The sequence below is a fragment of the Bactrocera oleae genome, chromosome 6 (assembly GCF_042242935.1).
Source record: "Bactrocera oleae isolate idBacOlea1 chromosome 6, idBacOlea1, whole genome shotgun sequence".
Lineage (NCBI taxonomy): Eukaryota > Metazoa > Arthropoda > Insecta > Diptera > Tephritidae > Bactrocera > Bactrocera oleae.
In genome coordinates, this window is record NC_091540.1 from 59,647,249 (window position 1) to 59,664,379 (window position 17,131).

At 35.5% G+C, this 17,131-nt stretch overlaps 5 protein-coding genes across 5 annotated transcripts in view; 2 read left to right on the forward strand and 3 right to left on the reverse strand.

Moving 5' to 3' along the window:
- Window positions 1–1,216, reverse strand: part of LOC106620486 (plasma membrane ascorbate-dependent reductase CYBRD1) — a 28,747-nt gene extending 27,531 nt beyond the window's left edge. The window contains exon 1 of the mRNA XM_014238997.3: window positions 675–1,216. The gene's annotated coding sequence lies outside the window, so the exon portion shown is untranslated. The remainder of the gene's footprint in view (window positions 1–674) is intronic.
- A 5,058-nt stretch (window positions 1,217–6,274) lies between these two features.
- On the forward strand, window positions 6,275–7,345 carry Elp5 (Elongator complex protein 5). The gene is made up of 3 exons (XM_070112185.1): window positions 6,275–6,429; window positions 6,488–7,100; window positions 7,177–7,345. The coding sequence occupies exons 1-3, from the start codon at window positions 6,381–6,383 to the stop codon at window positions 7,274–7,276; spliced, it is 762 nt and encodes a 253-aa protein (XP_069968286.1). The 5' UTR covers window positions 6,275–6,380; the 3' UTR covers window positions 7,277–7,345.
- Window positions 7,346–7,658: 313 nt separating this feature from the next.
- oxt (Xylosyltransferase oxt) lies at window positions 7,659–12,969 on the reverse strand. The gene is made up of 3 exons (XM_036358938.2): window positions 11,838–12,969; window positions 11,531–11,694; window positions 7,659–10,811 (listed from the first exon to the last, which is right to left on the reverse strand). The coding sequence occupies exons 1-3, from the start codon at window positions 12,622–12,624 to the stop codon at window positions 9,006–9,008; spliced, it is 2,757 nt and encodes a 918-aa protein (XP_036214831.2). The 5' UTR covers window positions 12,625–12,969; the 3' UTR covers window positions 7,659–9,005.
- Window positions 12,970–13,273: 304 nt separating this feature from the next.
- Window positions 13,274–13,980, forward strand: LOC106620488 (RNA guanine-N7 methyltransferase activating subunit). Its single transcript, XM_014238999.3, has one exon. The coding sequence runs from the start codon at window positions 13,385–13,387 to the stop codon at window positions 13,850–13,852; it is 468 nt and encodes a 155-aa protein (XP_014094474.2). The 5' UTR covers window positions 13,274–13,384; the 3' UTR covers window positions 13,853–13,980.
- ecd (ecdysoneless cell cycle regulator) lies at window positions 13,865–16,721 on the reverse strand. Its single transcript, XM_014238995.3, has 4 exons — window positions 16,214–16,721; window positions 15,929–16,137; window positions 15,081–15,854; window positions 13,865–15,024 (listed from the first exon to the last, which is right to left on the reverse strand). Exons 1-4 carry the CDS (start codon window positions 16,515–16,517, stop codon window positions 14,188–14,190), a joined length of 2,124 nt encoding a protein of 707 aa, XP_014094470.2. The 5' UTR covers window positions 16,518–16,721; the 3' UTR covers window positions 13,865–14,187.
- Between the last annotated feature and the right edge of the window lie 410 nt (window positions 16,722–17,131).

Here is a 17,131-nt window from a genome sequence, read left to right on the forward strand (position 1 = left end):
AATCCTTTGTCATTATAGGTACAATTTTGTACCGAAAACCCCAATTTTTTAAAAATAAAAGCTTTTTCATTTTTTACTTTACTTAAAGACTAAAATTAGTGGTCTAAAGCCTTTATATAGTTACATAAAACAATTGCGTTAGTCATTATAGTTACAATTTAGTACCGAAAATTCTTAAAGCACAACAATTAATGCGAATTGTTATATTTTTTTTTTATTTAGAAGTTTTTTAACTTTGCTAAAATTTTACAATATTTACCTGTAAATATACAAAAAATAGTATGTGGATCAACTCTTTGTCTCCATTTAAGCCAGTAAATATAATTTATTGTCTCTCACAAATACGAGTAAACAAAGTCTTTCACTTAGCTTGGTGATTTTTCTTTTTCTAAAACCTCATATCTGCATACACGATTAATTCAGTTCATATATATATACATATATGTATGTATATATATATTTATTTATTTATATGTATGTACCGCAGCTCGGAAATACACAACACTGCCTGCAATTGCTCACAATACTCACGCTCTCACACAGCGTTTATATGGGCAATTAGGTTTGCAAACCGCAGATTATTGCCTACAAGTAATCGACGTGGCTGCATTCTAATTATTTAGTTCACTGTCATGAGAAACTATACTTAACTCGATTTCCTAGAAAAAACTTACCGCAAGTGTGGCTCTACTAAACGGTGTGAAGCTGTGGGTGCTAACCAAAGTGCAAGTAACTCCGCTTATCGCCTTCCAGCTGTTAACCACAAAACGCGTACACACTCACACACACTATTTATGTAGCTGCACTATTTGTTGTTGTTTTTTTTGTTATTGTTGGACTTGTGTCACTAAATATTGCACTACAACTAATTACAGACCAAATAGAATAATTATCAACAATAGGTGACGCAGTGGAAATTAAAATAAAAGTTACAAAAACAACAATAATTTATATTTGGTAAAAGTAGAAAATAATTCGGGAGAGACTGTGTGACCGTGGCTAGCGAGCAGAACTAGATGATTCTGACGAATGTGCTGTCAGGCGAACGCCGCGCGCAACTAAAAGCAATGAGTGTTGAGACTGATCGCTGTTGGAGCGGAGGCGCTGTGGCGCGGCGTTGAAGACTCGAACTCGCGGTTGCTCTTTGCTTGGCGCTGCACGGTTCTGTGTTTATTTCACTTCTGTTGTCTTGTATATCAATACCAATACATATTTTTTTGTTTATACACCAATACACCTACATATGTACGTGCGTATGCATGTGCAAGAATTTGTCGAAATTTCGCTCAAACGCTCGAGTTGTCTACAGCACACGCGCTTACTTTGTTTTGTTTTTGCCTTTATTCAAGCCGCGCAGCCAATTGCGCTGACAACGGCATAAAACGAACTGAAAGCAGCAGTTTTTCGAATATACCCTTAAGTCTGGCTGTTGCAAGTACATAATGCGCGGGTGGACAGATCAGAGCTAAGAGTGACTGCGTTTACATGCAGCGGTAAAATACCGCTATAAAGAAGCTGATTGATAGTGGCTAATTTGTAAATAATATGTAAATAATTGTATTTATATGTTTGTATGCATGGCTATGTACTTGATATACATACATATACAGTTAATGCCATCCATAAAAGTGTTAGTGATTATAATCATCAGTAGCTTAGCGCAAGTCCTTACCCGTTTAGTGTTTCATAGTCAAATACTTGTAGTGTCTTTCTTAGACTAAAAGTTTATGGAACAATTGAAAGGCTTTGTCATACAGTTTTTATGTACATATAAATACTTAAGTATAAAAGAGTCCATAGTTTGCTTTTTCATTCATAACGCTCACGGCTGTACTTCTGTAAAACTGCGAGAAGACTAGTGTATATTGATGCAATCTTCTGCGTTCCTTTTTGGATCAGTGTCTATTTACAGATGAGGATTTCTAAAGATGACTAACCTCATTTTTATAGCATAAGACAGAGCGTTCAGTGTTACTTGAGTATAAACTACTATCTGTTGAGATAAAATATTGTGGAGTAGAGTTGTTATAGGCAGAAGAGTATAAAGTATGTTTACAACACCCAGAAGGAAATGACGAAGACCCTATAAGGTATGTACATATGTATATAAGTAAATGATCAGCATGACGAGCTGAGTCGATTTAGCCATGTCCGGCTGGCAGGTCGTCTGTCTGTCTGTATATACGCGAACTAGTCTCCCCAAAATGCCGCTTACTTCTCGAAACCGCCAAATATCGTACCACTATAGCTTATAGCTGTCATACAAACTGATCGATCAAAATCAAATTGTTGTATAGACCAGAAATCTTCATAAAATTTGGCACAGATTATTGTGCAGGGCAACGCTACAACCTCCGTAAAAAATGTTCAGATCGGATCACTATAGCATGCACATACTATATGACCGTACAAAATCAAGATAAAGACTTTTTTAAATATTTTTTAAATTTGAACTAAGTATTAAGTCTACGGTCCGATATTAGAAAGAAAACAGCCCTTCCCACGACCATCGGAACTATGTAATTGGAACAGATCAGACTTATATAGCGCACGTCCAAAGGCTAACAACAGAGCCAATTTACTAAAGACAACTTTTTCTCCGAATAATATATGAAGGCGGCTGAATAGATTTTTTCAGGAACCTTTTTTATGGTCGAAATTAGAAAGTTTGTCTTTGATCGCTATAAAAATTAATTTACGCCGTGGAAAATTTGGGATCGCAACTGGGTTCTTTAATCTATAATTTTAACCAATAACCTAGGGCTACTTGTTTAAGCTGATCCGAATAGCCCAAGGTTTATGTATTTAAGGGGGGAAATCAGTTTAGATTATTCAAAAAAATCGATTTTTTATTGCATAACGTTTCAAAGCGAAATTCTAATTAGTTCCGATGATATGAGCACTAAGGTAAACACCGGTCAATTCAGTGGCAAAGCGCACTTTTTTTCAAATGCGTTTTTCTTGAAACGACTTTTTTTCAACTTGCGGGAATCGTAGCACGAATCGATCTGAAAATTTGTGATAATATTCTTTACTCAAGTCCGAAAAATATGAACCAAATTCTGAAATGATATTATTAAGTAAAATATATTTTTTTTTGTTGCAAGAAAGGTGAAAAAAACTGATATAAAAATATAACATTTTGTTCAAACACTTCCAAAACATTTAATTTTCAACTCTTTTGGTTAGAGTTTGATTCATATTCTTAGAAAATATGTTATTAACGAAGGAAAAAAAATTAATGATTTCAGTTAAAAACTGTGACCTTCAGGTGTCACGCCAGCAGTCAACTCTGATGGCGATCGTCAATGGACACCGCGCTCTAACTCCACCACTTGCGGTCGAAATGGCATCGAAAAATGTAAAAGTAAAGTTTAAAATAGGAATAAGCTACTCTGCAATCTTAAGCGAATTCTAAGTATTCTTTCTCAGTTAAAAAAAATCTGAAAAAAACACTCTAATTTCAGCCTCCCAAACTGGTTTCCCTCCTTAAATTCCTTTCTTCTTTTGTTCACTTGGTGGTCTAATTGGAAAACGTTGTGAACGATTTATTCATACATTATATTTATATGTATGGTACCCAAACGAGCCATATTTGAAGGAATCAGTGAAAATTTCTTAGGAAATTACAACGACATTAGAGATGAAGATTTTTTGATTATTATTGTAACTTAGATCCCAATCGCCAAATACCTTCCGTAAGCACTGCGATCTGTTCACTCCCCTTTCCACGTACAGGCCCTGGCTCTCTAATTAATTCAAGAATTTTTATTGGATCCAGAATGTCAATTCGCTCCCTACTCGAGTATGCAATCAAAAAGAAGGTGCTCCAAAATTACCGCCAGTATTTCACAGAGCCGATAGTAATCTGAAGAGACTGCTAATTATTGTACAAATATTTTGAGTATGTAGTGGGTGACCCTATACGTTACTACATGTGTACATACATACATATTACGGCTCATCAACAAGTCCTTAATTGTTGTGGCCAGCTGATCAGTTATCACGGCTGACTATAAGAGCGAGATTTGTTGTTTTATTGCAATCACGGCAAGACTGTCCCGATTGTTTATTTGTAATGCTTTGTTCATGCAGTTGTCGTATGGCATGCTAAAGAATTAATATAAATGCGATAATAAAAAAACTGTTTATACATACATATTTACATATTGAAGAATTGTATTAAAAATATTGCTAAATGCATATGTATATGTATATACATATATATACAAGATATGGTATTTATACATTTTTGTATCAAACAAGCAGTATTGTTTGATTACATTATACTAACATTACAACCGGACAAAATTTATATACTATATTTTACATATATACAAACAGTAAAACACAATTGTTTCTATTTTTTATACAAAATGCGCGCATTTTTAAAGTCACAAGTGAGCAAAAGAATTTACATAATACGTAGCTATCTGCAATTAAATCTACTTATATATGTGTAAATCAATATGCAAACTAAGCTTGTTTATATATTTGCATGTACTTTTACATAGTCACACATACATCCATACATACAATCAAGCAAAAATTTTAAGCGCTCCACATTTAATTCAATTCTGCAATTGATTTTATTTGCGGCCAACTTTTGATCTAAGCTTAATACATAAATAATAATAATATTTGTATATACTTATGTACATACATACATATGTTCGAATACCATCGACTCAGAATTCTCTTGTCTTTTTGTATTCGGAAGCGCCATTCTAATATCAACAAGTTTGCGCTCTCTTTGAACTTTTGAAAATTACGGTTCCTCATTATGGTGCAATGCCAGCTGTTACCCAAAAGAGGAAATAGAACATGTACAGCGGCTACCAATAGGGATGACAACTCATGGCGGCCATGCTTCTTCGAAAAATCATCTTCTTAGATGACGCCCATTTCTGGCTTAGTGTAGTTCAGGAAATGTAACTGTATCCCCAAAATGTGACCGTTGAGTGCGAACTGTAGTATGGCGGCATCATCGAGCATTATTTCTTTCGAAATAAGGCAGGAAATGCCGTTACCGCCAATAGCGAGCATTATAAAACGATATTGACCGACTTTTTTCCCCGGAATTTGATGAAATCGACGCGAGCGATCTTTATTTCCAACAAGACGGTGCGTCGCCTCATATTTAATTTCGAGAAATGGCTGCCAATATCATGATTTAACACCTCTAGATTATTTTCTTTGGGAGTTTGTTAAATCAAAAGATTACGCCAATCAACCAGCAATGCTCGATGAGCTCAAAGACGTCGTTCTTGCTGGTAGACCCTTTACATGTACATATATCAAAGCTTTGTAGAGATTTATTTTAGGATTTCTGTAAATCACTTTCAACAATATACGATAAGCGATCCAACAAAAGGTTATAGTCGGGGATTCTGCGTTATTTTTTCCATTGAATTTTGAAAGAATATCAAATATTTACTTTTAACGAGTTTTAAAAAGATTTTATTCTGCCAACACCTGTGTGTGTAACAGATTAATTTGCAACAAATAAGTTTGAAAGCAAAATCACTCATACGCCGTGTCAGCAAGGAAGTGAGTACATATCAATATAAACAAATGGCGGTTAATTGACAAAAACAATATAAATACCATACAGATAATCTGCTATCGAAGTATTTTGTTGTTATTGTAAATATTATAAATAATTTAATTATCAAAATATGACCGGGAAAGCACAAACTGTTATAGATATATAACAAATATCTAACCGGAAATCTTCTTAGAATAATGAACCAATATGTCTTGAAACAGTGTCAGATTTCTTTGTTCACCTTTCTGACCTCAAATTTTGAAAATTGAATTTTGCTACTACGAATGTGAAGCGCACTGGTCTGCTGAATAAATACATTAATATCTATAAAGGGACTACGTAACGAAATGAACACAGATTAGCTTGAATTCGGTCGAAGGTTATCAAACGGCAGTAATCTTCTAAACTATTTGTTTTATGCAGCTGTAACAACAATAAAAACGTGTATAGTATAGAAACAATTAACAAAAATTTCCGAAATGTTGGCTTGGCGGCTACTTACCTAATTAGACCAATAGCGTTCCGATTGCTGCAAAGTCGTAAACTTTCACAAAACTTAATACCAGTAAAAAGCGCTTAACCAGCGCTATTCCACTTTTTCAACATGAAAGCACTTAAAAAACCACACTGTCCTCAAATTAAATTAAATTTTCAAATAATGTTTATTATTTAATGTTACAATAAAATTTATGTAATTAAAATGCACACTATTGTGAATGTCATGTAACAAAGAGAAGAAGAAGATAGTGCAGTTGTGTAAATAAAAAAATTTAGCGTGTTTCTGCAGATTTGTCTTTATTTTATTTGCCTTCCGTAATTTCTGTTAAAAACAATGCTTTCAAATTTGATAATCACTAGTGAACGGTTTGTGGTAATAATTGGTAAGTTATCATAATTCACAACATATCATCATTCATACAATTTTGTCTTTGTTTACAGACGAAACAGCTCAGGAGAAGATTGCGCACAATATACTCTGTCAGCTGCTACGAGAGCAGGGACAGGACGAAAAGTCAACCATAAAAACACTGCCATTAAATACAGATTTAGAAAATTGGTCGACATTCAAAAATTTCTATAAAAAATGTGCAAATGATGAAAGTAAATGCAATGCCATTTTGCCGCCACTTGCCGATCTATTGTGCTATCAAAGTGTTGAGAAAATCATATATTTTGTACATAGACTTCAACAATGCGAACAAGTGCAACGTATCCTTCTATGGGTGACACCGTCAAACCTTGTACATCCACATGTCGAATATTTGGTAGGCGCTTTCGAATACCAAGCTGATTTAGTATTGCACTTGGAGACGAGCAATACTCTGTCCATTGTTACACGCAAAACAGGTGGTGGCGTATGGAACAAAAAATATACATATACAAAAACAAAAAATGAATTCCTAGTAGAGGCATTACAAAACGTACCAAAGACTACACCAGCAGCCAAAGCTACTTCAACAACAACTACGAATACACCTGGTACAACATTCAAAATCGAATTGAATGAAGATGAAATGGTTGCGCGCAATACACTAAAGTTGCCTTATGAAAAGTATGTGTGTTTTTCGCTGTGAAATTATGTGTTTTCGTGCCGCTATTATATGTAACTGTTATTTGTGTCATTGTAGAACATCTGAAACTAATGAAAGTTCAATTATCTACACACCCGATGATGGCGATGACTTTGATGAGGAGGAGGAAGATCCAGATGATGATCTGTGCATATAAAGTGTTTATTATATTTTAATTATGTTTGAAATAGAAGGAATGGATTAGAGTGCTTCATAAAAGTTAAAATGTGCTGTTTCAATTTAAAACTTTTTTTTCATGCTGTGGGTGTTTGCCAAACCAACCATAATTTATAATTCTATGATGCTTTTGAATTAATGATTTGCTATAGTTGAAAGATATAAGTATGAATATTGTATGTGTGTATTATTATATAAAAAAATTGTCTTTGAATTAATTTATTATAAACTTATATACTTCATGTACGCTTCGAATTGCAACAAACATTTCGTTGGAGTTAAAACTAAAAATTAGGTTATGTGCGAAGTTTAGAAAAATTGTGTGACTGGAACTGGTGTCTATTTTCACAGTCGTTCTCACATTTTATTTTCTTTATCAATAGCCTTTTTCTTACGTGTTACATATATGTATGTTCTATTAAAGTCTACCGTCCTTCCGAAAACAAACTTTACTTACTTTCACCCAATCAAGTCCAACCAAAACAACTTTTTGCATGGCAATAATTTATTTAGGTATATAAATAAAATATATTACATATTAATTTAGTTACTATATTTTTCGAAACATAATTTACATGATTTATTGAAAGGTGCGTTATTTTACATCAAAAATATTGTATTTTAGTAATAAATTTTTAAGAATAAAAAAATAGCACAAGGCTGTTGAAGTCATAATTGGTGCAAATTTATCGAATCTACGTACGAGTATGTACTTTTGCATTTCCTTCTTTTCTTTTCTTTGTATTAATTTTTGTGGTAGAAACATTAGTTAAGCTGAGATTGATTATTCATAGCTAAACTATCTAGTGTAAGTATATCGTTTTAAAAAGACGGAAAACACACACATATAAATATGTATGCTTGTACAATGTATGTATAGTGCAGTTATTTAGTCAATGCTTTAAGTGCAAATATGAGTTTGATTAGCAAAAAAGTGTTAAATTACATATTTTTTTGTTTAACTTTGTATCACAAGACGTAAACTTATTTTTAATGTCTATAATAAACACTAAATAATTAAAATTGCTAATTATGTTCGAGCTAAGTGTGTGTTTAGAACCTTTTACCAACATAATTTGATAAAAATGTCTGCATAATTAATATATTTGCTAAATATAATGCTATGATGTGCTTTTTTTAGTTACCCTTCCAATTTAAAATTATAAAAAAAAAAATTGTCTATAACTTTCCGCAAGATATGTGTGCAACAATACAAAAATATTAAATAAACATGTACTTTTTAAACTTATTAACGCATGCGCAATTTCAAATTGCAAAATCATGCAACAGCATTTGACATTTGTTTTATGGCTTAAAAAGCGATTGCGTTGCCAGTAACGTAACCTTTGGTTTGGCTTACAGTAGTACAAAAGAGTATGCTATTTGGCATATGGCATAAATGTGGCGAACAATAATAAATAAACACATGTACATATGTATGTATGCATGCATGGATGTGAAATATAAAATATGTTTCGTTAGACCGCGTTTACACGAGAACTCTGACGCTCATTATCGGCAAATTCTCTATTGGTGTAGCTAATTGCGATCACACGACACGCGACACGAGTCCGCAACTTGATTCCGCATTTTGCAAAAAAAAAAACCGGTTTAGGCAAAAAAAAAAGAGTCTCCGTGTGAACACAGTCTTAAATGCAATAATAATATTAAGCAATGGAAAACAACTTAAAATAACGTAAATACGTTCATCAACTTTTGAGCAAACTGTAAACATCACTTTTCGGATCGTGCGCCAGTGAGCTCCACGGCGTCTCACGGCATAAATGCAGCGACAGCTGTTCGGCAAATGTCATTTGCAGCGCCTGCTCGTCCACTGCGCACGTCTCGCGCATAAAAAAGAATTTGCTCACCAAATCGTCGACCCAAGCGTGCAGATCATCGCCAAAACGCAACGCTTTGGACACTTCTTTTTGACGTCGCTGTTCTTCCATTGCTGTTGGTAAATGTTGCCGCCATTCCGCAGGCATTTCGAAAGTGTCGGGCAATGTGGGCGCCGCACCACCGTTCACCAACTTCGCGCGCTCCGGTTTGAGTGGTTTGCCTGCGGACAACGTTAATGGCACGACGAGGAATTTAGTTTGCGCGTATATTGCGCTACGACCGATCAGCTTGGCGGTCCAAATACCGGGCATTATTGGTTGATTCAGCACAGCTTTGGAGTAGTTAATTGCATCTGTTTGTGAGTCTTCTATATGCAATTCATTATAGTCTTGTAGACGGCCGAGCGGATCAATCCACAGCAGTGTGAGATTATATGAATGTGCGGCATCGTTTTGCGCCGCCGCACCGGCGCCGGTTAGTGTAAAGCTGAGCATAAGCTCCGTGTAGGGGCCGAGCATTTTAGCGAAATTGCGTGACACTTGTTCCTTCAGATCGAAATCGGAAGCAACTTCGAAATTACGTAAACGCTTGGCAAGTTTGGAATTTTTCGCATATTTCACATACACGGCGGGTCTTATGCGCGTTTCAAATGCTTGTGTGCGATTGTGAGACGCTTCGATTAGTTCGTAACGCATTAGGAAGCCTTTGTATTCGTCTTTGTGTAGATAATGTGTTAACTCTAGTAGGCGCCCGGGTCGCGTGTGCGTATGCTGTGCCGCCAAGCGTACTAAACTCTCAGCTATGGTACGCAATAAATCGTCACCGGCTGTTGGTGGATCCACTGCATCGTAAAGTGATTGCCAATAGCTATGTAAATTGACCACTTCTTTGCTGTGTGCCCCAAACAGCCACTCCTCCAATTGCAAGAGCACCGCCTGATTTATTATCGGTTCGAATTTGCGTGCAAAAAATAGCATTTTATTTTCGGTGCTCTGCAGTCGTGACCAATCTTCTGGTTTGAAATCATTCGGACTGCAGCCGCACCAATCGACGACATGTTTATATTGACATTTACAACCGAGTTTACGTTTCCAATTGGTCACATGTAGGTTATTATCTATGTATTTGTTGCAAAAATGCGAATTACGCAGCACTGTGTGAAAGAAGGATTCTGCCGGCAGCAAGGTATGTCGAAAAATTGTCAATAGCCCTTGCAGTAGTGGATCTTGCGGCGACTCCGTAATAACATAATGTACAAATTGACGCGATAGCGCCACCCAGTCACTGCCGCCATCAATTTGTATGCCATTGGGCAACTCACGATCACCTATACGCCACATATGTGTGTCGCATTCGACGAATGTCTTATCGAGCCCTTGTTTCTGCACGAAACGTTGCGTTTCACGTCCATGACTTTTCACGAAATTGTAATCTTTATTCGCTGTGAGGAAAGTAACCAGTTTGTCGAGCGTTTTAACAGGAAAATCACTTTCACTGAGATTTATGACGAAATCCCACTGCCACTCAGAAGACAATAGATCCTCCATGCATTGCATTAGCATTGTGAGTAGGGATGCACCACCCCAGATGGTGGAGAAACGTTTTCTGCCCAAACGTATGTTTGGAAATTTGGATTCCAGCTCCAGTAATTTCCTATATAGATACGCTTGACGCTAAAATGGAAACGGAAACGTAATTCATTAGTAAAATGTGTGTTAAGTGCTTGTATTAAACACAACAATATAATTCTATATACCATAGATGTGCAGTGCAGTTACAGCTTACGTAGATACATATGCATGCCTATTAATCTTTTTTTTTCTATATAATCGTTATCTTAATTAAAAATAAAAAGATGGTTAATTTCGGTTGTCCCGAAGCTATAATACCCTTCACAAGTAAAAAGTTTACTTGATTTCAAACGTTCAATTTGTATGGCAGCTATATGCTATAGTGGACTGATATGGAACATTTTCTCGGATATTGTAGCACTACTTTGGGCAATAATCTATGCCGAATTTCGTGAAGATAACTTCACAAATAAATAAGTTTTCCATACATGAACTTGATTTTGATCGTTGAGCTGGCAGCTATATGCTATAGTGGTCCGATATCGGCCGTTCCAACAAAATAGCAGCTCCTTGGTGAGTAAAGGAGAGATACAAAATTTCAGATATATATCTCAAAAACTGAGACAATATTTCGCGTATATACAGACAGAAGGACGTGGTTTAATCGACACATCCCGTCACGCTGCTCATTTACATATAAGTATATATTTTATAATGTCTCCGATGTTTCCATCTGGATGTTGCAAGCTTCGTGGCAAACTTAATATACTCCGTCCAGGGTATAATAAAAATCAGTGTACATTAATAAACAGTTAACTTACCGCATCTACATGTATGTAGAACACATGATCTGGTGAGTAGAGCGTTTTAATTAACCGATGCACTTGTCGCAAAGCACGTCCGTTAAGCGTCAGCAGAAATGCAATTCGTACACGCTCAGTATCCGGGCGGGAAATTTTAGTGTCAGCAATATGTGGGTTGAATTCTGCAAAACATAATTATACTAAATTGTTGACAAAATAAACATATGTACACACATAAATATACAGTCACATAAAAATAGCAAATTATGCAATGCTCGTTGCACATCGAACTTATGCTCGATTAGTTAAAAGGATGTAAACTTACTTGCGATGCCAGTTTCGTATACATTCATACTGAAATATCCACCACATAGCTCTTTGGGATCTCCTGAACACTTCATATTACAACTAGATTCAGGCAATTTGGCTGACACGGGCGGTGCATCAGCACCACAAAAACATTCGGTAGCATATTGTAGACCCGCATAAGGAAATCCCGATTGCAGACACAGACGTATACATTTTCGCGGCGAGTTTGTTGTTTTGAAATTAGTAAAGTATCCTGATAGTAGGCGATATTCTTTTTCGTCCTGATAGCAGCCAAGCAAGTAATTTACGGTGTGATTGCCAGCGGGACAGTAGCTGGGCAAGTGTTGAGCATAGAAATTACCCTCTTGAATGGCACATGCAGTGTGAGCAATCTGTTTACGACAGTCTTTAGTTTTGGCTCGCTGCAATGCGGAAATAGCCTCCTTAGATGTAATGTTACATTCGGGCCGTATACCAAAACGTTCAGTTTGTGTTAATCGTAAGTTAGCATCGTCATACTTTCGATCAGTTTTCACATTTTTTGTATCGCCTATACTACTGGCCGAGTGCTGGCTAGCAACAACACCTTGATTCAAAGATCGTTTCTTAGTTTGATAATTGATATATTCTGTCACTGCAGCAGTGTTATCCGAAAATAAATTTGTATTTGCAGCAATAACATTGGAACTAGTTATATTTAGTGATTTGTAGGCGAGAAAAATTTGTACACCTAGTATTACGAGACCCACGAAAAAGAATAATTTATATCGTCGCAACCATCGAAAGGCTATATTGTCAGTCATTTTGGTCACTATGTGTACTCTTGTTCATAAAGTGGAAGTGTATGTAGTGTTTGCAGAAACCGGTGAACACGTTGACGCACGGATGTACACTTTATTGAAATTGTCGTATAGAGTGGACTTAAAGGGCTCCTAGTGGCGGGTGCAGACAATGCACAAGGCATGACAGTGGTGTGGACGTTTTTACAGTATTAAAAGTGCATTGATGAATTTACAATATTTCACTTTTTCCTTATTACTTATTCTAAATTAAGTTAGAAAAACTTTGCTTTAATATTTTCACATTATTGTATTAAGTTTATCATATTTTCAACCAAACAAAAGCAATGCACTATATCACAAGATAAAGTAAATAAAAAAGTTACATTCACAGAAACATTAAAAGGGACAGGAGCTCTCAATCTACGAATACAAAATTTCTACCAAAAACTGTTAGATTTAGATAAAATATTTAGTGGAAATAGAGTAAAAATAAAATAAAGTATTTTTTTGTTATACAATATTAACGCTAAACTAATTTTTAAATGTTTTCAATTATTATTATAACATAAGAAAGTCTATATTTATGAAAGATTTTTGACGTACCTTCCCTCATTGTGAATGTGCTTTGAACAGCTGACTGCAATGTTTTGATGTTTCTTATTTTCATGCATTCGTAATTAGTTTTTGTAAATCCGTATTTAAGTTAGGTTAAAGATTTTGTTAATATTTTTACTAAACGGGAAATTTAAATCGATTTTAAAAATAAAAAATTTAATTCAGTATGGTTGATCCTAATCGTAAAATTAATCGGCTGACAGATAAGGATATACAATTTTTGGATGAATGTCAGGAGGAATTTGCAAATCGTTTTACTGATGAAGATGTAGAATTTGCGAATCACTGCTCCAAACCACTGGGAGATCCGCCGATAGTTGAAAACTGGGGATATTCAGGTGCCGGTCACAATTATCGCGGTGGTGGACAACGCAATAACTATGGAGGTGGCAATCGGTATAACCGTGGTGGATGGAATAATCGCAAACGGGATCGCGGTGAACGAGAATATCGAGGAGGCAGTGGGCCATACCAAAGACATAACAATAGACGACACAATGATAAGCCCTATGATAGAAACTTTCGTGGTGGCAGTGAACGTGAACGGGATGAACGTGAAAGGGATGAACGTCCTCACCAACCAATGAATATACGACGAGACTATGGCAACTTTGTTCCAGCGTCAAAAGATTAATAATTAAAGGAATATGTGGTGCTAGATTAGGTTTATTCAAGGCTATTTCTTTCAAATTGATGACATTTTTTCTTTCATTCGTCTTATTATGAACAAATAAATAATTGCATGTTAATTATATTATATAATGTTTGCTCAAAAAGATGTATTTTTCGATAAATTCATTTGTAGGATATGGGCTTACATTTGACTTTGATTGGGACATCTTATAGTTAATGAAATGGTTACAATTTTTAGATGTGCGCAAAAGTTTTTGCAATAAGTACTCATATGCAAACATATTGGAAGAGTGGAAAGAGATGTAAATAACACACTCAAAAGTGCATAAATTTAATTTACACTCTAGACTCTTTTAACGCTTCGTCCGCTTCATCATCGTCACTGTCCAGTGCGGTCGTGGTTGACATACCCACACCCATTGCGTTCAACAAATTCGAAACTGGTCCTGGTCCCCCCAATTGTGATTTGTAACTAGCTACTATATTTTTTAGAGTGTTAACGTTTATATTGATGGGTTGAAAAGTTTCGATATCATCAAAATCATCATCAGTTCCTTTGCTTGCGTTTTTATTTTCAAAACTCTTTCCAATTGTAGTATTGGCCAACTCTTTATCCATTTGGTCCATATACTTTTTGATACGCTTATCTATGTTCTTATCCGATTTCGACATTGCTTCGAAATTATGCTCTAAATTATCGTCATCTTCGTAATCACTCATTTCGGAATTGGAGTCCCACTTATCTTCGGGTATAACGAAATCCAAAAAGTTTCGTACATGTGTGCTATCTTCAGACTCGCAACTTTTATTTTTTTGATTGGTGTTCTCCTTTGCTTTTTCTTTAATAATTGAATTACGATTGCAAGCTTTGCGCATGGAGTGATTTTTTCTAACTTTTGTTTTCGATTCATCTTTTGTTTTTCTATTTGAACTTGCCGCACTTTCAATTTCTTCCGATTCTGATTCTGTGTCATCGCCTTCGTCCTCGTCGTCATCATCACCTATACCTTCGTATAACGATTCCTTTTCAAGGAAATCGGCAATATTTCTTGTGAATTCGTCGGCGTTTATGTCACCATTTGGCTTATATAATTTTTTAGGGCCATAACGTTCTATGAGCATTGCATCCAATTGATCGGCGCTAATGTTTAACCAATCATCTGAATCACTTGGCTGAAAAGATTACTTGTATTGAAATAAAAGAATCAATAGCAGCATGTTTTACTTACTTCTAAATTGTTTTCCTCATCACTAAAGAGATCGGCAGATATTTCCATGCTTTGTAACAAATGAAGAATTTCTCGTCCCACTAAGGGAGCTGTTCGGAAACGTTCTTTATTTTTGGTAAAGTATGTACGTGCATCACTAAAAAGCCGTTTATACTCCTCTGAACCCTCTAAATTTTCTTTAAAATACCCTTTTGATGACAAATTATTTACATATGCACGCCAGGCGGGTTCATTTTCTGCTTGATCAGCACTCTTAGCCTGTGATGCCAGTATTTCAAAACCACAAGCTATTTTGATACCTATAATTTGCTCTTTATATTGCTCCGAATTTGTATTACAATCCAGTTGCCAGCCAACCTTTCGATCGGGTTTGTAATCGGTATGCATTAGCATGGCGTAGAGGCAACGTGTAAAACGAACACTACAACGAACGCATTGCTCGGGTGGAAAATAACGCATTGAACGACAAGCTTTTAAGTCAATTGAATCACGTTCACAGAATGCACGCACCGCTGATGAAATCAATGATGGCTGTGCCTTGAGTAGTGCAGCAACGCCCAAAGGTAAACGCACAATTTGCCGATGTATGGCTGGATTGGTTGTACCCGTAAAATCTTTTAGGCGTTCATCGATGCAATCTTGAATTTCCTTTGCCACACGATAGAGTGTAGGGGTTTGTCGTATATTTTCCAAAGCAGTGCACACTGATAACTTTTTTGACGATTTTGATGTTAATTTCTGCACCAGTTGCATGTGCCCATTGGCAATATAAACCTAAGCATATAGAATAATTGTTTGTTTATAATTAATTTTGTTATAGAAATACCATAACAATTGTGATTACTTACTCTTTGCTCACATTTATCGGGATTAGCCCATGAAGGCAGTGCATCAGCAGCTTCAATTAAGAGGAATTCGCCATCGGCATCAATGACGCGCGCAATACAACCGGGAATCTCACGTGTCAACTCATGCAAAAGGTGTACTATGAACCATTCGTCCTCAATATTATCACCGTAATGCGTAACACCATGAAGATGCGGGGGCAGAGGAAACGCTGTAATATTTAAAATGCAACATATGTATGTGGGTAAGTATGTTTATAAATTAAAAATAAAAATATATGAAGTCACCTGTCGGAGCATCGTTGGAGTCAACATTAATTTCATCGTTCAATAATCTTTCCTGCGCACACTCAGTACGTATTTGCAAGTGAAATTCGTCTTTGTGCCAAATATAGCCGTAATTTTTCACACGTTTGTCAACGATTTCTAAGCATTGCTTTTGAAATGCCAGCAATGTTGTGCTGAGATTTTCTAATTCTGTGCACTCATTTTGTATATTTGTTAAATTATCTGGAAGTTCTGGAAAAATGAAATACTCCACATAATCGTCATCGCGCACGAATTCCAATTTACATCCAGGTAATTTGTCCATTGTGTTATGCTATTGAATGTACTTAAGACTTTAATGTAGAAAAAATATGTTTCGTTGCCAACTTAATGAAGCTGGTAACACAATAATGCTTGATAAGTCCCACTTTTCATAAAACACAAATATTAATTTTTTTATAACCAATAATCTTCACCAGACAGCACGGAATTGCATCCTTTGTTAACCATCGTGAACTTGAAATACCATCAAGTTGCCATGCGTAAAATTCAAAACAAACAAAAATATGTATATATTTTTTAACGTAGTAGAGCATTTTTTATATTACAATATATTGTGTTGTGAAGGTGTTAGTACGTATAAATGTAAGTATATATTGCAAAATGTATTTATTTAAAATTTTTAAACATTACAAATCATAACAATTTTCTAATTAAATTAAAATTGTTGATCTGCACCCCTTTATGTGAACCCATTTCATTATTGTGAATGCGGTTAATTTCGCCTCAGACGAACAAACCTTTTGCTAGCTTTATCACATATTTTCTTTTGCGTCATTCGTAAATATTTACGAATGTGGAAGTAAAGTATAAACATATTAAAGAATTGTAAATAAAGATATGATGAGACCCCCTTAGTTTTTCTTTTTCTAATATTTT